This window comes from Heloderma suspectum, chromosome 5 (assembly GCF_057233095.1).
Source record: "Heloderma suspectum isolate Gila_16-S chromosome 5, 16-S_ref, whole genome shotgun sequence".
NCBI lineage: Eukaryota > Metazoa > Chordata > Lepidosauria > Squamata > Helodermatidae > Heloderma > Heloderma suspectum.
The window spans coordinates 197,128,157-197,150,706 of NC_139462.1; the positions used below are offsets into that span (position 1 = coordinate 197,128,157).

At 43.9% G+C, this 22,550-nt stretch overlaps 1 protein-coding gene across 3 annotated transcripts in view; it reads right to left on the reverse strand.

Moving 5' to 3' along the window:
• Positions 1 to 15,400, reverse strand: part of CROT (carnitine O-octanoyltransferase) — a 31,492-nt gene extending 16,092 nt beyond the window's left edge. For 2 of the 3 annotated variants that reach the window (XM_084858967.1, XM_084858965.1), the window contains exons 1-8: positions 15,192 to 15,400; positions 13,116 to 13,239; positions 12,052 to 12,176; positions 10,240 to 10,421; positions 9,478 to 9,602; positions 4,500 to 4,608; positions 1,647 to 1,740; positions 1,432 to 1,557 (exon numbers count right to left, since the gene is read on the reverse strand). In XM_084858967.1, coding sequence (XP_084715093.1) covers positions 1,432 to 1,557; positions 1,647 to 1,740; positions 4,500 to 4,608; positions 9,478 to 9,602; positions 10,240 to 10,421; positions 12,052 to 12,176; positions 13,116 to 13,230 — 876 coding nt within the window. In that variant the 5' untranslated portion in view covers positions 13,231 to 13,239; positions 15,192 to 15,400. Of the gene's footprint in view, positions 1 to 1,431; positions 1,558 to 1,646; positions 1,741 to 4,499; positions 4,609 to 9,477; positions 9,603 to 10,239; positions 10,422 to 12,051; positions 12,177 to 13,115; positions 13,240 to 14,790; positions 14,986 to 15,191 lie in introns of all 3 variants that reach the window. The other variant, XM_084858966.1, reaches the window with a different exon arrangement.
• Positions 15,401 to 22,550: the final 7,150 nt, after the last annotated feature.

Here is a 22,550-nt window from a genome sequence, read left to right on the forward strand (position 1 = left end):
GCCTCTAGTGTGTCACATTAAATGTTGTAAAAGTAGATATCTCTAAATACATAAGAATATGTGGGGACCACGTGCCAGACTCATGCGCCTGATCCTTAGCTCCTTGGCACATACGCATCATGTATACCACAGGGTTTGGAGACATGCCTTTTCCTGTCATAGCTTATAATGCTTAGTGCTGCAAATACTTGCCTCATAAAATACAAATATCTGACCATAGCACTCCCACAGTTGGGTACTTCAATTCGGGCACAATCCTATGCTCGTTTAAACAGGAAAAGGTCCTACAACTTCCAGCATTCCCCAGCCAGTATGGCTGGCTGGGAAAAACTGGGAGCTGTAGGACTTTTTTCTGCCCAAGCATAGGATTATGACCTCAGTGTCTTACAATCCTCTAGCTACTAGAGTCTGCAGAAACATAACATTAATGAACAGCCACTGTGTGAAACCAGCTTTTAAAAGCGACACACACTAAGGCTGCAGTCCTATGTACACTTAACTGGGAGTAAGCCCCATTAAACACAATGAGATTTAAAGGTAAAGTAAATGTGTACAGAGTTAAACTGCACACCTACACTGTTCTCTCACCCATACAACATACCAGGAAGGAGTTTCTCTTGACTGAATGGTGCCCTGGTGAGGAATGCTGCCTTCTCTTGCTATGTGCCATCTGCTCTGGAGCTACTGGCTCTGCAGACACTTTGGCACTGTGCACTTAGTTAATTCCTTCACTCACTTACTCGGGCAGCAATCCTATGGCCACTAGCCACTGTCTATAGGGCCATAGGATTTTTCAGTTTCTGGGAACCGAAGTTGGAGCCAGGGCACTGAACGCGGTTCCCAGAAACCATGCTCCCCACCCCCTCATAGCTGGTGCGGTTCTCTCCACACTGGCTACGTCTCCGTGCTCGGAGGTGGCGAAAAGGGGGTGGCCCTGGGGGTGGGGAGGAGACCGTGGAAGCCACTTTACACAGCTTCCTATGCGCCATGCGGCCTCCTTCCCTCCCCCTGCCCCAAGCTGTGGCTAGGCAGCCGAAATCGGTGGTCTAGCCAAAAATACAGGGTGGCTGGAGCACAGAGGCAAGGATTAACTCTGTGTTCCGGCTGCCCTGCACTGGATACTCAGCAGCCTCTGATTTCTGAGGCTGCCAACTATCTGGACAGGATTGCGCATTCTCTCTCTCATCTCTGTGGCACGCTGCAAGTTGCACTGTGGGGATACTGGGGAGAAGATGATGTTTGGATGAGCCAGCCATTTGAGCTGTCCTACCCCAAGTATTCTGTAATACAAATCAATATAGGGAGTGAAAACAGCTTCATGCACCTCTACTCTGAAGTAACAAGGATGCATAAGGTCAGCCAAATGTAATTATTTTCTTAACATGGAACAGGCAATTAAGAATGTCATAATATTTGGTATCACATAAATACCTCTGTATAATCCTCTGGTATAGCTTGAGGACTTGCTTCATCTAGGCAGACTGTAAATAAGCTGCTCTGTATTCTTTCCAACAGGGACAGATTCTTTGGATCAAGGTTGATAAGATAGTCACGAGTCTAGAAGACAAGTGAAATGCTAACTAAACATCAAAGAACCTATCAAACAGCACGTTATGCTCACTAAAAAACAAATGAAGTTTCCCAACCTTTGCCCATGGGGTTCTTTCCTCAGATGTTAAGGCAGCCAATCCTGGCCCCTCAGGTTCATTGTGGCACCTCTTTTGGATATAGGAAAGTTGCCTTCAAGCAGGATTAGAAAAAGGAACAAATTAAAGCTGGACAGCAGTTCAAATGCAAAGTATCAGCTAAGGCAAATTTTCTCTCTTATGCCTGTGAACACAGAGAACTTTAAACAGAGCTTGGAACTGAATCAAGTTTCCAGTGCCCTTTCTACTAGGTCATCCTGCCCACATTCACCACGCCCACATACTGTCAACTCTACCAGGAATGCAGGACTGTCTCCTGAATTGCCTAAATGCCAGCTTCAGGTCCAGCCCTTTTACAACTACCAGGTGACACAGGGTGCTTCCAGAAAAGGCTTTCTTTATACCATTGCCCTGCATTATTCACAGAATTTTATGAGGGGCTCTAGACAACATCATTTTTCCAGTCGTAACCCTTCCATTTCTCACCACTTCTTCCATCTTTATCCTTAAAGCAGAAAATCTGTTAAGGAAGAAAAAACGGAATAGGTTCACAAGGCCTTCTAAATGGTAGCACTAAGAGCCATTGTCTGGAAGTGCTCCAAAACAAGTAGAACTAATCAGTTCCTCACAGTTTCCAGGAGGCAAACATATAATCAATGGATTTTGCCGTCAATTTCTCTTTAAAGTATCTATTCACAACTCATCATTCAGTGCACACCCATATGTGGTATTCTCCTTTTCTAGCTTGTAATCTTTTTCAAATCAGGAAAGGTTGTTTTTTTTTTTTAAGTATTTAGTACTTTAACTGTTTTCAGTAGCATGCAGATTACAGACTGATGCCCTGTGAGCGTAGTACATGAAACAGATGTCTAAGGTTGCTTCCACACTAAGCCCCTTTAGTGCTCCCGAGGCATTGCTTTATTGTAATGAGCTGAAAATGGAATTAAAACTACGCTCCCAGCCATTTCCAACACCACACTCACAATGAAAATGGGAGGAAGCATGTTGGCGGGTTTCCTGCTCGGGTGGGCACAAACTGTCTGGGGGTGCTCACCAGTGGCAGTGATGGTCCTCCCAGCAGCTGCTATTTTCTCCCATTCTCTCTCAGTGGTCATGGTGCTCCTCTTGGTGACTGCCAACTATATTCCTGAACATTTGGCTGCTGGTGGGGGAGAAAATAGCAGCTACCAGGTGGAGTCAGTGCCATGACAGTCCCCCCCACCCCACACATAACCTTTCAATAAATCCAGGAAAATTGTTCAAGGGCCCTTCTGGTTTCTCCCCTCCAGGTCTTAACTGAATTTAAAAGATTGACTTGGATTCCTGCATTGAGCAGGGGGGGTTGAACTCGATGGTCTTGTACACCCCTTCCAAATCTACTATTCTATGATTCTATGAATGGCCTGGTTCACACATGATGTTAACCCATGGCTTATTTAATCCATGACTTGTTGCCCTACACAAGGTTTGTCTGGCAGATGACTGAACAAACCATGGTTTGTTCTTCAATCCCTGGGATTTTTATTTCCCTCCTCCTTGTTGCCCAAATTTCCCTGTTGCCCAAATGCCTTTCCAGTGCTATAGCACTGGCAGGTAGAGCAGCTAGGGAGGGTTTACTGCTCTTGTCTGTCGCCTCTGTAACCTGGCAAAACAAGCCACGAACAACCCATGGTTCTGGGTTTGCACATAATGACAACCTGCAGTTTAAACAACCCAGCAAAAAGCTATGGATTCTCTTTCTGGGTTATTTGTGGTAAACAAACCAGGGTTTGTTAGCATAGCCATGTTCACACTTCATGACAGCCCAAAATTCAACAACCCATACCATGGGTTAGCATTATATGCAAACCAAGCCAAAGGTTCAACAGAGCACTTAATATACTTAGGGGTGTGTGTGTGGGTGGGGTGGGGGGGTGTGCACATGTGTGTGCGTTTTAAACCAGCAGCATTCACCCCAATGGGAAAGATCCTTTGAAGTTTACTCTGAACTCCCATTCAGCCAAAGTCCCTTACAAAGTTAGTTAATAGCTTGCAGTTTTTGTCCCATTTATTGTTCCTATTCAGTGCAGTTAGGAGATCAGTAATGAATTACCTTGTAATTAGTCAGTTTTTGTTCCCTACAGGGTGGAATTGAATTACTAGTTTCCTTTCTTTATTTTTTTTTAAAGACATCAGTAATTAAAGCCTGCCCTATGGGGAGCAGAAGCTGACTAAGGGACAATTCATCACTAATCTCTCTCCCCCCCCCTCCCCCCACACAGGAAGCAATAAAAAGGAGCAGACGCTCCAAGGAGGGACCTTTTAAAGGCACAGTACACTCTTAAAAGCATCAGTATCACCTTGCCTGTCCATACTGGTGCTGTAATCACATTTTATTGGGAAAAAACCCTAACAGCATAAGAAGCCACAAACAGAGCTGGGGGGGTGGGAGGAATACAGGGAGACAACACAGAAACACTGGAATGCAATGCTTTAGCAATACTGTAGTCTGAATTTTCCATAAAAACTGAGTGAATGGCAGATGAGAATTACAGAGAAAATAGCGTGGAAGCAACCTAAGATAGCTCCTGATGAAGTGTAACTCCAATATCTGAGTACAGTCCACAAAGTACTGCTAGCTGTGCAGACTCCATTAACCTAAATGCGGCTTGCACAGAAGTCCTCTAAAAATGTATTATCTTCCGTCCAAACTATCCCCTCAATGGACACAGAGAGGCTATTTCTAAAGGGAAATATTCAGAATTCAAGTGTTCGTTAACACATTGGGTAACTCATTCCAAAAATCTATGTAAAAACAAATTAACATGTGTAACTTATTTACGGATGTTTAATTCATATTTATTCTAAATATACCTAATGATCTCTGGCGGGCTCAATATATGACCATCATGTACAGCATCAAATGCAAAAATTCGACCTCGACACAGAGCTACCAAGTGAGATGGACATTCACCTTCACTCTCTGGAAGAAGAAAAGGAAAGACCGTATGAACATGCCTCCTTCATACAGGAAGCCATGCAGTCATCGTGAAATGTCAGCTAAGGTGCTGCAACAGATAAAGTCAGTACGACAGCCTCTTTCAGTAACTGGCCAGATAAGCAGAGTGGTAAGCTGGGATTCTGGAGACTTCGCTCCCATTTATGTATGTATTTTGAAGTATGTCTTTGCTGCTCCTCAGCCAAAAAGGCTCTCAGAGTGGCTTATGTATGATCAATTAAACAAGAGTGTCCCTGCCCGCAGGCTTACAATCTAAAAAGACACACAAGGAAAAAAGAATGTGGAGGGAAGGGGGGGGGGAATCTTTAAGCAGGGCTAATGACCCTGCTTTCCCCTCTCATCTCCCAGTAGGGCTGGTGGAATGGCCTTGTTCTTCCTTCGTTTCATCTCCTTCCGTACAGCCTGCTGGAATGGCTGCTAGTGGTGACAAGTTCAGGGAAGATTTGTTTACATTTTCGTTTGTTTAGATGCTAGTGAGGAGAGCCGAGCAGGCGTGAATATACTGTGTGCACCTCTGTGTGAAAAGAAGGCCGTTACATGATACAGGCTCAATGGGAAGTCCAACATATTATGCAGTCAGCAAGGTCTGCACTGCACAGTTAATGAGAAAGGCTATGGCAGATGGGCTCAGGGGCTGGGTGATAGTAAAAATATCAGCCCACAAAAGCAGCTCTTCTGTTGATCTGGGGTCTTCTTGTCCCTAAGATTGATATTCTCTCCCTTGTTGTCCAACAACAAAGAAAAGATAGAAGTAGGAGTTAGCATTTGCTTCCTCCCTATTCAATGGCTCTTCCAGGTGGAATAAGTGTAAAGGCCCTTGTCAGGAAATAGGAATATGTGTTGGGCTTCAGATATCTTCATCTCTACATCTCAGTGGTAATGCTGCTAATGGTCTCCCTTCCCTGGCTCAAGTACACAATTACTGCTTAATGCCCTGACAGAATGATATAGGTTTATAGGAGAGGCTGACTATTCACTATTCCTTTAACGATTTTACAGCAAGGGATTATTTCCACGTGATACACTGACACAATGACACTAATGAGGGGAACAGTGGTAACAGCCCAAGGTAAGCAAAATGAGCAGATGTGACAATAAAGATTATTATGTATTGCATTTTGAAACCGCCCAATAGCTAAAGCGCTCTGAGAAGTTTATAAAAGATTAAAACCTTAAAAATACAACTTAAAATATAATATAAAAATCATTTACATACAAAACAAGGTGACTATCTTGTCAGGAGTTTCCTGTCCTGCAAAATGGCATTTCTACTGATTTGATGCACAAATGGATCAACTACGCTGATGTATGAGGTTTACCACCACAAGAGGTTATTTTCTAAGGCTCTCCAGGACTTCTATTCACATTCTATGAACTCTCTACCATTAATGGCAAGATTACATAACACTGACAAGCTTGCAGTCAGACTATGCTTTGTGAACTTTGGTTAACACACACAAACACTCACAAGTTTAGGGCATGCAGAGTAAAGTTAATAAAGCACGCAACTATACAGTAGACCATAAAACTGAAAACCTCTTCAAATTAACATTTGAGAAATTACAATAACTTAAAAAGTAGCAGTCTCGAATGCACCTGTAAGGACTGCGTATAAGGCACCAAGGGGGGGGCGGGATCTTGAACCAAGGTTTCCAGTGGCCAGTTTTCAGTTTCTTACCTCTTGTGCTCCCACCACTGAGCCTTTGACCAGCCAGACTAGGCTCCATAGGCCAAGGGCACATCTGGGTTGCAGTACTGGCCCAAGTGCTGTCAGCTAACCTTGCAGCCCAATAGAGAGACAACACTCCTGGGTTGGCTGGCAATTGGAGCGACTTGCCCTATTGGGTAACAACACAGACCCTCATCTTGCTGATATTGACTTTGAGCCCATCTGCGAAAATGTCTCCTGCCTCTGGCCCTCTTTGCCCAATCCAGTACCTGACCTCCAGTCTGTTCCTGACCATGCCTCCTGTGTGTGGCCCATGTGCCACTGCCCTGTATCAGACCCACACTCCATGGCAGCCTGCTTTAAGCAAGGCTCTAGGAATCGACATCCTCCCTTGATGGAACAAATAATCAAGGCAGGTTTGCAGAATCCTTGGGCTCAACTATACAGGACAGCAGCAGGCAAATATCTTTCAGTACAGGTCTGCCCGAATGAGATCGAAAGCAGGTGGGTGGTGTGAGGGGGGAACAGGGGGAAAGAGTCATCATCCCACATTTTTCTCCCAGTGGTCTTACTTCTGGTATCACAATCTGCAAAAACGGAGCTCAGGGGACAGACTACAAGCCTAAGTGTGGTAGGAGGGAGAAGATTCACTTGTGAGCCCCTTTGGCATGTGAAACTGCACCCTCTTCTGCTTTTATATGACTCCCATAGACCCATGTTTAAAGAGCCAAGCGTTGTATAATTCTGTAGCACAGCAATGACAAACATTACAATTATTGCACATTTACTCAACCTGCTAACATACACAGTGTGACTGGAGTGGAAACACATAACTGGGAATAGACTTTGACAGTCAACAAAGTGAGGTCGACTTAATCCACTCTCTTATTAATTAAACTTAAGGAGCAATTCTATGCCTTTTTTGACAGAAAAACACCCTACCACTTGCAGCATTTTCCAGGCACACCCTTATGGATGTGTTCTAACCTGTCCATCTGTTCTCTTCTAGGATTGCATGACCTAGTTGTTGAAAGTGCTGCTGTGCTTTTAAGAACTGCATAATAGTGCAGATGTTGAGATTTTTAGTGTCGTGACTGGAGAAACCGCACGTAACAGAAATTTCCATCCTAGGGAACTTTTACACAGATGTAAATCCCACTGATTTCAATAGGACTTACTTCAAAGTAAGCGGTCATAGGATTACAGCTCTGAAGGCAAAAGGGTCTAAGCCTGGCAAGCCTACTTTTTCCTCTAGATGAACTGTCTGTCTGTTATCATGAACACTAATTCAGTGTTTTGTGGAAGCTCTTTGACTTCTGCATTCACAGTTAGGATATGCTGTACTACCTTTCTGGCAAGATTTCAGTCCTTTCTAAGGCTTCTTATAGCCTTCCCCAATGTGGCGCCCTCCAGGTATTTTGAACTACAGGAGCTGTGGGATGGGAGTTGGGGGGCACTGTGTTACAGTGGTTCTGCTCCTATCTGCAGGGCTGATTCCAGAGAGTGGTATTGGGGGATTCCTGTTCCAGCCCATGGCTATTAAGCTGTGGGGTGCCACAGGGTTCTATTCTATCCCCTATGCTGTTCAACATCTATATGAAGCCATTGGGTGAGGTCATTAGGAGTTTTGGGGTGTGGAGGGTCACCAGTACGCTGCTGATACTCAGCTCTATTTCTCCTTGTCATCAGAGTCGGCTGAGTCGGTGAAGGTGCTGGACCAGTGCCTGGAGGCCATAATGGGCTGGATGAGGGCCAATAAACTGAAGCTAAATCCTGACAAGACAGAAGCTCTGTGGATTGGTGATTCCCGAGTCCGGGAATTGGGTAAGCGACCTGTCCTGGATGGAGCAGGTGTGTAGCATGGGAGTACTCCTAGATCCTTCCCTGTCACTGGAGCTCCAGGTGGACTCTGTGGCCTGGAGTACTTGGGGCCAGCTTCGGCTGATCCACCAGCTACAGCTTCTTCCTGGACAGGGATAACCTAGCCACAGTAGTACATGCGCTAGTAACTTCCCCGATTAGACTACTTCATGTATTTTACATGGAGCTGCCCTTGAAGATGACTCGGAAGTTGCAGCTAGTGCAAAATGCAGCAGCTAGACAGACTACTGACTGGAACATCTTGCAAAAATCATATAATACCAGTTTTAAAGGAATTGCACTGGCTGCCAATACACTTCCGGTCAGAATTCCGGAGTTTTGGTGATGACATTTAAAGCCCTAAGCATCTTGGGACCTCAATATTTGAGGAAGCGCCTCTCCCTATATATGCCTGCCTGAGGACTGAGATCTTTTGGAGCAGCCCTCCTCTGCATCCCACCAGTGAAAGACATACACTATGGTGGGAGGTGGGAGAGGGCCTTCTCTGCTGTGGCACCCCATTTGTGGAGGCCCGATTGATGCAGACATTGGTTTCATTTCGGTGCCAAGTAAAAACATGGCTTTTTACCAAAGCCTTTGAGGGCTAAATGCATACCCTGAAGTAGCACACTGTTTAAAATATGTTATTGTTTTAGATTTTAATTGGTATTAGCTTATTTAATGGTTTAATATGTTTTTAGCTGTTTAAATTGTTTTATACTGTTTAAACTGATTTTATCTGCATGCCACCCTGAGATCTTAATGATATAGGGTGGGATACAAATGTTTTAAATAAATAAAATAAACTACAACTCCCATCATTCCTGACCACTGGATATGCTGACTGCTGCTGATGGGAGTTGTGGTTCAAAACATTTAGAGGGAACAATGTTGGGGAAGGCTGGTTTATTACCTTTGTGGTGCCTTTTTGTTTAATGAGAGTCCTAACACACAGTTGCAACCACAATCTCTCTCACAGGAACTGGCTCAGTAAGAGGAATCAAATCAACCTGTTTGGCTCTGGATTCCCACACTGCAGGCTAAACTTTACTGTAATGCTAACAAATAAATCCAAGCAATCAGCTGTTACCAAAGCTAAAACCTGAGAAGCAAAATAACAGCGCAAACCTACACATGTCTACTCAGAAGTGAGTACCATTCAGTTCAATTGGTCTTATGCCTAGGTATGCAAATATAAGACTGGAGCCTAAATGCAATTGTTGAGCACTTTATCTACATGATGAACATTGTGCATGCAACATAAACAATCATTTTCTTTTAATCTAGATAGGCTCTTTGTTTACCTGTCCTGAAATAACTGACAATGGAATCTTGTGTAATTCCTGGAATCTTGCAGGTGCAAAACAGCATTCGGAACTGGTCCATGTCCAGAAGAGTATTACCAGATTTATGTACAGGTAACTTTTCTCTGCAATAAAGTCAACAAAATGTGTAAGATATTAAAGTTTCATTGAAAAGCATGTATTTTATACTTAGGGTCTAAATGACTACCATATTGACAATGGGAAAAAATCTTTCCCAAACGAGATTGGGTAGTGTTCTGAAGGTGTGTTGCCTTTCCGTGTAGGATGCATTGTGAATTACATGCTTGAGTCCTTCAGAATTAGTAAGGTGCCCTCTATTCTCTTAGTGTATGCAGACAACAGTTTGAGCCCATGCATGCTTATTTGAAAACAGTGCCACCAAATTCAACGGAACTTATTTCAGCAGACTTAATCTATAGGAAACTGATCATGTGTAAGGAAGATCTTACTTTAGGTCAGAGAATTGAACTTCAAGGCCTTTGGGCTCCTTCCATATTATGCTACCGATAAAGCCATCCTATACATGTCTACTCAAAAATAAGTCCCACTGAATATATTGGGGGTTACTGCCAGGTAATTGGGCCTAGAACTGCAACCCAAAACAATCAAATGGGTTGATTGCATTTATCACTGAACTGCATTTATCAATGAACTTTAGCAACATTTACACCAAGAAAAAAATAATGTGACTAGTACTTGTACATAGCTGTAAGTACTACACAGTGCTTTTAATTTTCTTACTTTCTCAATAGTTCCCAGAATTTCAAGGTATGCCATATACTTATGGATCCTCTTTCTATTTGAGTCCCTTCTTTCAGTGGCCAGTAATGTTCAATGTGAGGGCCTGGCCCTCCAAAATTATAATAGATTTGTGTTGGTAAACGGGCATCAAGATAGGCCACATTCAGCCACCATTCCTCCAGCTGAAAAGAAACAGCAGTTAGCAAAGTAAGGAGTATTTAGCATAGCTATGTTATTTATTTATCCTGTGTCCTATCCCATAGCCTCAGGATAAGCAGCAATACTTCATGGCTGGAATCCAAAGAACAGCCTGAGTAGTTTGGCACATCCAAAGAGGGCTGGGTGAGTATTTGCTCAAATAGCAGAGTCCTCTATGCCACATGACAAACCACATGTGAAACTAAGGGACTCTTAAAAGCAATTTCTGACCTGGTATTGGGCTTTGCTGTTCACAGAAAAAAATGTTTTAAAAATCCAGCATGCTCAGGGCAGTTCTTTGGATCAGAGCCTATAACATGCCATAGAAGCTCCCCCCCCCCCCCGCCTAATATTTCTTGATTTACTTACTTTTAACACTTAGGGGGTTTCCTGCCTGCTCCAAACCATATAGCAACCATGTAACTCTGGGACAATAAACTGGAGATGCATGAGTGCTGGGTTTTCCCTTCGTTAATATTTCTAACCGCCAACTTAAGGGTAGTCAACATCCAGCATGTGAGGATCAGACATTTATCTCATATACAGAATCCAGAAGTGTTGTGTTGTACCTCCCCCTCTTTTTTTTCTTTTACACTCAAGTTTACAAAGTATCTGAATGAAAAATCATATTTCCATTTGGCAGTATGTACTTTTATGAATATACTATGCATTTTCATTGCTAAAATAAAAATGAAAACAAAAGCATAATATGAATTTTCATTGCTAAAACCCCTAATGTCAAGTTGGATTCTCAATGTGTACCAAAGTATTTTCCAAGTCCATTTCTAGCCACCAAAATAAACTAAATTGCAAAAATGTAACATGCATGATTATCCCAGATCAAAACCAATTTTGAATACCATAAGCGTGTACTCTTAGAAAATCTTGTGTATATCATTTGAAACTTCATCTGAAACTATCTCCACATTCTAAAATTCCATAAAAGGCTCTATACAAATCAAAGAGGCAACGAGGAGGATTTGTTTCTGGATATTAAATGGTATGAATATGGTTGAAGTAGGTGAAATATCACAAGCCAAGATTCCAATTTAAAGATTTGTATAAAATGGATTTTTAAATGCAGAATTCAAAGTACAGCCAAACAGCCTATGCTTCAACAGACTGAAATTATTGTGGCTCCTTACAGCTGGCTCCACAGTCTAATTAAGATGAAGCACTGGTTTTAGATCAATTTAGTTTGCAATTCTGTGCACATTTATCTAGGAGTATGGTCTACTGAACACAGCAGGACTTACTTCTGTTTAGAGTAAACATGCATAGGATTATTCTGCTCATCGTATTGACTTTAATGAGACTAGAATAACTAGAAATATTATGGACTGACTGGGATGGTCAGCAGGTTACTGGTAAGTAAACATTTGTACTGGGTTTCCACACATAAGAGGGTTTGATCCTGAAGACTCTGATACTATAGGTGATTTTCCCCAGAAGTGGAGATGTAATAATATAGGTAAGGACCAAAGCATTAAGTCTAGAGCTTGATATTTCTAAAATATAATTCTTGCATCATTTCTTGCCTGTTATTATACTTTAGAAAACCAGTATCAGCCTGCATATAGCTGGAAAGCATTCAAGCTTTCTTAAAAAACATACCCAATTCCTCTTCACTTTAGCCCTTTCAAGTAGTTTTTGCTGCAGTTCCTTCCCAATTCCATTTTCAAACCTTTTTACTATGTCCACAGTTCTTTGATATTCTTCTTGATTTAGCAAAGGTCTCACTGTAAAGCAAAAAGGGTTATTTGAAAAAAACACAATGATTTGAATACATTTGTGTCTCTTCTTTAAGTTGTATTTATGCTCCAAAGCTGTTCTAAATTGGTTTGCAGAAAAAAATTAACTGCTGCAGGTGATCGTCTCACCTAACACGTAAATATAAATGAGACTCTGAACAAACACAAGCATTGTTCACACATGCACATTCATCTCTGTAGTATCAAATGATGGCTTACACGTGTGAACAACCTAAGATTAATCAACACAAACAGTAAGTATTTCATTTAAGCTGTCTTGAATTCATTTTTTTAAAAATGTGGTATACAGTTTTCACATAAAATAAATGAATATCTTATATCAGCCAGCAATAGTTCACACATTTGGCTGCAAGTCAACAAGAACTTAGTAATCACATGATGCAGATGCCTGGGTGAACCAGCCTACAAAGTCACCAATCACTATCAACTGAAAGTAAAATGGCAAGCTCACACCAAGCCCAAAGAGGAACCCATGTTCAGTAGAAGCAAATCAGTTGGGTGCTGGTTTGTTTTTTACTACAACAATCCAAATAAGTGGAAGTATGAAATATGTTATTTCTCCTAGTAATCAGAAACCATGCATGAATTCCTACAGAATTCCAATAGCCTAGTGTAGCTTGCAAATTGTCATTTAGTGCTGGGCTGAAAAAGTCTGCTTGACTCTTAGTCTTGTGAAACTTTTAAACACATTAAACTGAAAGGAGTTTCAACCCTAGCCAGCATAGCCGATGGTGAGGGATGATGAGAGTTGTAGTCCAACAACATCTGGAGGTCCACCCTGCCATAGTTTCAAAATCTCTAATACCTTTAGATTTTAACATCTATGAAGATAAAACAAGTATTATCAGTTACCTGACCTCCAGCCACATTAGAAGTTTGTGAAGCAATCATTAAAAACTGACATACCTGAATCGAGGTATTTCTTTAAAGACTCATCGAGAGCAGGAACTGGCAATGAAGGAAGAGAACTCTGGTACTGAAATGTACGCTCTTCAGAAGAATCAGTCACTTGGTTTTCCATAACGTTGATCTACAGCAAATAGTATTTTTTGTGTGACGCCTGTAATTGATTGAACTCCAGGCTCTGCTATCAATTAGTTTTACTTGGGCCTCTTATACTTTAAATCCTAATTATATATGAAAGCCAATAAATGAGTAAGACATTACCTCTCATTTACACAACATTGGGCCAGTTCGCGTACATGCGGATGGTTAATAAGCCACAGTGGCTTATTAACCACCCCTGTGCATGCTGCCCAACTTCTCTAATTACCCTTGCCCCATTAAGCAACCCTAGAACAGCCACCTACCCTTGCCAAGTTCGCACATAATGATAAGCTACACCCAGCAAGGGCAATGAGGGAAATTGGATGGCATGCGTGGGGGTGGTTAATGCAGTCCTAATAAAGGTATCCCACCCTCTGGATTTTTTTTACTTACAGACCAGCATGGCTATCTTTTTTTGATATACCAAATTAGGTTTATCTGACATGTTTTCCTCCAAAGTACATTTCATGATTTCTCCTAGTGGCAACCATTCCTCCATTTCTCTCCTCACCCTTTGTTTATCATCAGCAGGTTACTGTGCCAAAAGTCCTTGGGGCAGGCGCTGCCAGTCTTTACTGATTTTATGAAGCATCATGGGAGCCAGTGGTGTACTGGAGCCAGGGCTGCATACCTGCACCCTTTGATTAGCAGGGACGCTGATGTCATCTGTCACCCACCCCTCAGAACTACCTGTTCCCTCTTAGCTTAGCTACAATCCTCAGGGTAACTGAGGGAAAATGAATTTTCCCAGCAACAATATATATTTGAGAAATATCCCTGTTGCAATGCTTACTTATTTTTTAAATATAGTAAGCAGTAAATACATCTAATAAATAAATATAATGCAAAGTATTTTGGGATGGCTTGGTCTTCAATGGGCAATTAAGACCCATTGGCTCAAAAAACCAGACCTGCTCCTGGTGGAGATGAGAATCGCTAGAGCTGGTTTGTTGATATGGAACAACCTGAAATTCTGGACTATCCTTGGGGGCGAGGCTATGGGGACTGTCATGAAGAGCAACTGCACTTCAAAATATACCACTACACCACTGCCCACGGCTTCACTATTCCCAGTAATGTGCCCTGCCTGCATTTGACCAAACTTGGTACACAGAATGGAAGTCTGATTCATGGTCTCCTCATTCAGGGCACTGAGGAAACTTCTTTCCGGCTTCGTCCCTGAACCTTTATCTGCTACAGTTTCTTATTTATACACCACACCAACTACAGCACAAAAGTAAACACAAAAACAAAACAAAACACCTGCCTAGACAGCTGACAATTTAAACAATCGGTGTGACCAGTTTTTAAGTTACAGATGAGGTTGCTGTGTTATTTCACTACAGCAAACGTGGTGGTGGTGGGAGCTGCGGACTCAACATTTTCGTGGCAAAATGCATCTCTTGAAGTGGCCTCTCAAGCCGTCAAGGGCACAGTTACGAAGTGCCACAAAACTCTTGTGTGCATGCCACTTTAGTGATTGTGTCTAAATTCTTTATCATGCCTGAACAAGGAACTGTTGTTATAATCTTACTTTTACTGACTAGCAGAGGGCATCAGTGAGTGAGTGAGTGTGTGTGAGAGAGAGAGAGGGAGAAAGAGAAAGAGAGTTGCAGGGTGTGTTTGCTTGCTTTCTCGTTGCAAATATACTTGTCCCGGCCGCCATTGAAGTCTAGGCGCTTGCTATTGTTAGAAGGCCTGGAGATCGCGAGGCGACTAACCGGGGCGCCTGAAAAGGGAGAAGAAGAGAGGGGAACAATCCCCATAACATTCAATCGAATCGGCGGGCAGCTTGAGAGCATCCCGCCATGGCAGGCACATTTCGACAGCCGCCGAAACCGGGCCTCCCCCGCTTCCTGGCGCGATTCCTGTCCAGCCCAGAGCCCCGTCCGGCAGCGCTGCCCACCTCACAGCCGCCCACTCGCGCTCACTCACCCCATAGCCCGGGCCTCGCTGGCTTGTCGCTCGTCTCCGACGCCTCGGCGCGGTCGTGGTCGCCCTCCGCCCCACAGACGCCAGGCACGACAGCGGCTGGGGATGACTAAAACGGGGGGGGGGGGGAGGCTTCCCTTCGCTCTGACCTTTATCCCACTTCCAGGCCTAGCGGGAAAGCGCCGACGCTTGGCCGCGCCGCTCCGAGGCGCAGCCGAGGGACGAGGAGGCCGGCCGTGAGTCGCACTGGGCGGCGCTGCGGCGCTGGGCTGGACCGACGTGGTCAGGGCCTACAGGAATGGCGCCGCCAAGGGCGCTTCCCCTCATTCCACAACAACAACAACAACAACCCCCCCCCCCCGACCCGCTGCCCTTTGCCCCAGCTGAGGCGAAGGCGCAGGGAAGCTTGGAGAAAAGCCGGCCGGGCGGCTCCTTCTCTCGTTTACATCGCTGGTCCTTCCACTCTGCGCCAGTTTCCTCCACTGAACAACCCGCTTATTCGCCCTGCTGCTCTATGCTAGGCTTGCCACCTGTTCTTTCAAGGAACTGTCCCGTATATAGTTGTGACTATCCTCTCATAAAAAGATGAAGTATTAAAACGCAGTGCTCTTTTTCAAGCAGAGATGCTCCATAACGAACAAGACGGTTTTATTTAATATATTATGAGAACTCGTCCTAGTAAGGTAACTTACATGTTCTGGCATCTGACACACTCGTCTTAAGAAAGCACAAGTCGGATGAATGAAGTAAATACAAAAAATGAATTCTTGTGGAACTGCACTTGTTTTGCCCCTTCCCCCAAATCATTGTTAAAGCTTACGTAGACCGCACGGTTAAAAACTACAGATCTGATATTTCTTAGAACCACCATTACTCAAAAACAATTATCCAAGGCATGGATCCTCTTGGAACTTCACGACTTTAACAGGGGATCCCCTCAAAACAATCAAGTCACAGATCACACCCATACCCATAGATTGCACCATAAAAATCACAGATACTGTACTTCGCATTACTGCCATGGTATGAAAACATAGATCTGAGGCACAGATTCTCAACTAAACCACCCCCTGCTGCAGATGCCCATGGATTCTCTGGATTTTTACAGGAGATGCCAGTAAAATGCCAGTACTCTCTCACAGCTGTGCCCTCCTGGGTACTCAGTGCAGCACCAACACGGACTCAAGGGTTGGGGTGGGCGGGTTGCCATGGTCTATAGGAATTCAATCCCTCTCTCCAGGCTTCCTGCTCATTCAAGTGCAGATCTTGAGGGCTTGTACCTTGTGTTGGGTAGCTGGGACAGATTAGGGATTCTGTTGGTGTACCGCCCACCCCGCTGCCCATCAAACTCCCTCCCTGAGCTGATAGAGGTGGTCTCGGACTTGGTGTTGAGGACCCCTAGGATGATGGTCCTGGGGGTTCTCAACTTCCATGCCAAGGAGGCTGTATCCGGGGAGGCTATGACAGCCATGGGGCTGTCCCAATATGTCATCGGTTCAATGCATGTAAAAGGGCACATGCTTCATCTGGTTTTCTCAACTGGGCAGGAGGAGGTTGGTGATCTGAAAGTGGAGGAATTAACATCTGTCCCTTTGTCATGGTCAGGTCACTTCCTGTTGAGGTTTAGACTCTTGGCAGCCTTCCCCCTCTGCAAGGGTGGGGGACATATTAAAATGGTCCGCCCCCAGAGGCTAATGGATTCCAATTGATTCCAGAGGGCACTGGGGGATTTTCCTGCTGGTGTTACAAAAATTGTGTTTCTTTCCCTGGTAGACTTTCCAATTTGTTTACCAAGAACGAGAGGAGGCAGAGATCTGGTCCAACACGATTTTATTCTGCAGAATAAGGCAACCCTTGCGGCTAACGCTCCAACAAAGGTCACAATCAAGTAATGTGATCCAAAAGTTTATATAGGCTAGACCTTTGGGGGCTGTCTTACGCTTGCGCTGTACTAATCTCTTTGTTTAGCTGAGAAGGAAACAGAAAGCAGGCAGCACCTTTCACATATCTAGGCATCCGCAGAGAGGTAGTCTTGTACTCTAACATAAATACGTTCTTGGCATTCCTGAGTCTCTGATAAGGCACTGTGTCTTTGTTTGGCATGACAATTTCACACAGAGGTAGAATAGACATAGCCTAGCTTATAAAATTATGGGATAACAGACATATTACAACTGAAATTTCTATAACACTGGTATGGCTGATGCTCCTGCGGAAGCCCAGGTCACTCTGTGGAATGCAGAGATGGCTCAGGCAGTTGGCATGATCGTGCCCAAGCGCCCTCTCCCTCTGAGCAGAGCCCAGCCAGCTCCTTAGTATACACCTGAGCTGAGGGCAATGAAGCAAGAGGGGAGACAGCTAGAACGCAGGTGGAGGAAAACTCGTGCTGAGTCTGACCGAACATAGGTAAGAGCTCACTATCGAGCCTACTCTGTGGTGGTGAGGGTGGCAAAGAGACAGTTCTTTTCCACCAGCATTGCATCTTCTCAGTGTCGTCTGCATGCTTCTCAGACGATACTGAAGCTTTTCCAAGTGGTTCATGGCTTGTTACATTCTGGGCCAGGGAAAGAGGCTGTGGAATCCTCGGTTGCACGCTGTGACGAGTTTGTGCGGCACTTTGAAGATAAGTTGCTCAGATTCGCCATGAGTTGGACACTACGATTAATGCAGTTCCACTGGTAGAGGCGTTCAGAGCACCGTCTGGTCCAGTTCTATTGGATGAGTTTCAGTTATTGAGGCCTGAGGATGCAGACAAGGTGCTTGGCCAAGTCCGATTGACCACTCGTGTGCCTGACCCTTGCCCTTCATGGCTTATTAAATCAAATAAGGAGGGGATGTCCAGCTGGGTCCAGGAGATTATAAATTCCTCCTTGAGAGAGGGAGTGGTGCAGGCCTCTTTAAAAGAGGTGGTAATCAGACCACTCCTGAAAAAGCCTAACCTGGACCTGGAGGATATTAACAATTATAGGCTAGTGGCCAACATCCCCTTCTTGGGCAAGGTGCTTGAGCAGGGGGTTGCAGGACAGCTCCAGGCACTGTTGAATGAAACGGATTATCTAGATCCATTTCAATCGGGCTTCAGGCCTGGTTTTGGAACGGGAACTGCCTTGGTCGCCTTGTGGGATGACCTCTGCCGGGACAGGGACAGGGGGAGTGCGACCCTGTTGATTCTCCTGGACCTCTCAATGGTTTTCGATAGCATTGACCATGATATCCTTCTGGATAGGTTGTCTGGGTTGGGAGTTGGAGGCACTGCACTACAGTGGTTCTGCTCCTACTTGGATGGCCGATTCCAGAAGGTGGTGCTGGGGGATTATTGCTCTGTGCCATGGCAATTATGCCATGGGGTTCCTCAGGGCTCTATTTTATCACCCATGCTGTTTAACATCTACATGAAACCGCTGGGGGAGGTTATCCAGAGGTGTGGGCTGAGGTGCCATCAATATGCGGATTACACCCAGCTCTACCTCTCTTTCTCATCAAACCCAGGTGAGGCAGTGGCTGTTCTGAATCAGGGCCTGGGCACAGTAATGGACTGGATGAGGGCCATTAAACTGAAACTCAATCCAGACAAGACAGAGGTACTGTTAGTAGGTGGTTCGTCTGCCCGGCTAGATAATATTCAATCTGTTCTGGAGGGGTTTGCACTCCCCCTAAAATATCAGGTTTGTAGTTTGGGGGTGCTCTTGGATCCAGAACTGTCACTTGAGGCACAGGTGAACTCAGTGGCACGGAGCACTTTTTATCAGTTTAGGCTGGTATACCAACTACGCCCTTATCTGGACAGAGATAGCCTAACTACAGTTATCCATGCTCTGATAGCTTCTCGTCTAGATTACTGCAATGCATTATAGGTGGGGCTTACTCATGATCTGTCATTTGATACTGGTGTTGGTGGGATTCAAAATGGAGAAAGGCTAGAAATATTTTGAGGACCTTTGGCATCAATCGGAATAGTTACTGATTTTGTGTATTCTTACCTGACACCATCCGTATTTGTTGGAATATGTTGTAAAATTGGCACTACCTGAATGAGAATATCTAGACAGATGGCAGGTCCACCAGCATCATTGTCACGAGGCTTTAATCAGTCTAATGCAAATAGGAAACCTGCATTCTCTACCATATACATTTGACTGTAAAAATTACTGTTGCACATTCTATCTTTCAATAACAACATGGCACAATTGGAACCAATGTAAACGCTACAATCCTACGTTCTTTCACTGTGTTCAATGGGGCTTACTCACAGGTAAGTGTGAATTGGATTGCAGACTGAATCACATGCATTGCTATCTTGTGTTCCTTGACAAATGTGAAATATTGCTTATAGTGCAATGAGTCAAATCTAGCAGGGTTGGGAAAAGGTAGATCAGGATCTATGGGGGTTTCTGACTTCCAACTATTTAACAGTAGTGACAGCTATAAGTCTCTCTCTTTCCCTGTAGATTCTGAAACAAAGGAAATGTGTAGGGGAGGGGTAAACCAAGAGGGTTCTTTGTATGTGAAAGGGCTGAGAACATCATTCTGGCAACGAAAACACATCTTGCGCTGAGCATGTGGTCAGCGGTACCCTTCTTTAATTCTAAGTCTATGTTTGTGCCACTGAGCCACTATGCCAGCCTTCCCCATCCTGGTGTCCTCCAGATGTTTTGCACTTCAACTCACATCAGCCCCAGCCACCATGGCCAGTGGTCAGGAATGCTGGGAGTTGTAGTTGAAAGCATCCGGAGGGCACTGGGGTGGGGAAGCCCTGTTAATATTCTTACTGATACAACACTGGAAGCCACATTCTGAGCTTCTATGCACTGTCCTGTCTAATTTCTCTGACAATTGTCATGGGAATCATGCTATACCTTTTGCAATCTGTAGTATAGGTGTGGTGATTATTGTGGATATATTATATTACAGTCTGCTTATGTTTTAATAATATTTGGTGTTAATTTTCTGAGAAATTACAGTTTAGAAAGACACTGGATATTCTGTTTTGGACAAGGTAAATTTTCACCTGCAAAACTTTTCAGAGTGAAAGCTGGGGCTTCAAGGCACAAAAAGTTTCACAAACCTTCCCTTGTTTACCTTTTTCAAGTTGTTGTATGTTTGTTTGCAGCAGCTTCTTTTCTGAATCTTGAGCTGCCATTTTTACATGGCCATCCTCAAACAATCTCAGCCAATCAGGTATCATGAAGGTGTCATGATGTCACATCCACATGCAGCCAATCAAATTTGTCTATATGATGATGTCACGAAGCCAAATCAGAGTCAGCATAGTTCTTCCTGCCCTTAATCTGAATGGGTGGACATTTATGCTGAGTTTTGCAGGACCCCTGAACAGTCACCAAAACAGGGTGAACTTCAGGGATTTTCACAAAACATCCCCTCCCCTTTCAGCTCAGTTTTAATTTTAGCTTTGATTGTGTTCTCTATATAATTGCAGTAGAAATATTGTAGAGGGCCTATTGTTAGTCATTCTTTGTAGCCAGGTTCCAAGTCTGAAGAGAGCACTGTCCAATATCTGCACTGCACGTTCTGACAATTCATATATGCAGTCCTGTTTTTATCAAAATGCAAAGGTAGCCATGTTGGCCATAAGGCAAAATCCAAAATTCCTTTCAGGGTAACTCCTTTAGTAGGCCAACTCAGAGGTCACAAAACATGTTCAAGTTTTTGAGAGCTCTAGATCTCTTCATCAAGTAACATGTTAAAAAAGCAGGTTGGCATGGTGGGGGAATAGGAAAAGAAAACAAAAAACCCAGGCTGACTTGATATTGAAGTCATGAAGTCTACATGTTCAGAGATTTAAGACGAAATGGGGCAGGAGGGATTTGCAGTCATTCAAATTAGGCTCAACCAAGTGATGTGATGGTTTTAGGTTGCACCTGAGACCAGCCCTAGAACTGCTGGAGAGAAGAAAACAAAGTATGGTTGATTTTTGCATTTTTGAAAATATATAATTCAGCTATTACTTGGAACTGTTTCAATCCTTGGGTGAAGCACAGGTTTCTTGGTCAGTGGAAAAGAGTAGCAGAGAGAAACTAGAGTTTTTATATTAACAAAGCTGGAGATAATTTTAGATGACAGTTTTATCAGGTTCTTTTGATATCTCTATTTCTGTATCAGTAATGAAAAAATATATCTCTTGCAAGAAGTTATCCTTCATTTACCTACATTGTGCAGCTCCAACCTGCTATGAGGCTGCTTCACGCACTGTAATTTTAGTTTGTGTGGAATACCTACTAAATCTTGCTTTCATGGGGCTGCTTAACATGACACACAACCCAGACAGTGCACCTAAGTAAAACCATGGTGTTTGAAGCCCATATGATTTATTTATTTATTGCTTTAATGTGCGATTATACCATGGAAACATACCACAGGGAAGGCACAGTTGGTCCCAGCTCCCTGGCACATGTTTCCCACACGTTTGAACAAAAGGGCACATACTTCAGATTTTCTGATTTTATAATAGTACACAATGTGGGTCTGTAACAAGAAGCAGACCTGAGAATACCAATTCCTCTACACCATGTTGGGTCTTCCCTGGGCCACATTGTAGTCCAGTGTCCAGAAGGTGGCAGTGTCTGCGGGCTGGAAAGTCCTCCACACTGAGTAGCTAAATCCTATTTGCCATCTCTTGAGTTTCAACAGAGCTTTTATACCAGGTATGGCTTTGTCTCAGAACTGCCTTTTAAAGAATCCTCTGTGTGGATGGATGGATTTATCTGATTCTAAAATAGAAAAACCTTTTTTCGTTCCTTAGTTCTCAGTTTCCTGAGTTTACATGCATACTGACACTTTCTTCTGTTCAGCTGATCTTCAAGCCCAGTTTTACCTGTTAATTTGAGCTGTAACTGTGCATGTGGCCATTTGTCCCACTGGAGATAAAACAGGATCCTTTGCTCAGCAAGTGTGACAAAACTATTTTGGCTCTGCCAGCAAGATTCCCATCCCTCCCACTCACCTCCTCCTCACTTCATTCCCTTACTATTAGAAGAGGCCAATCCAGAGTTGTAATGAAATCAAGGACCACCACAATGATAAAGGGCACTTGGCAACAGATGCAGGAGTTCTCAATACTGATGAGATAACATCAGATCCATACCAGGGCTGATGCTATTGTCAGGGCCCAGCCTCAGTACTGCAGCGGGCCTTGTAGGTTATAGCCGAGATTTGATTAGAAGTCGCCTGGAAGGGCTTGGGCCTATTCAGTTTCTGGAATGTCAGAGTCTATGTGAGCTTATCTCTGTCACTGTTCTCAGAGCAGAGCCAGGGAGAGTCACCCAACTCCCTGTCCACCTGCTGGTCTGGCCTTGGCAGGCAGGGAGGCTGGAAGCTGTCCATGAGAACCTGACAGAGGTGGGG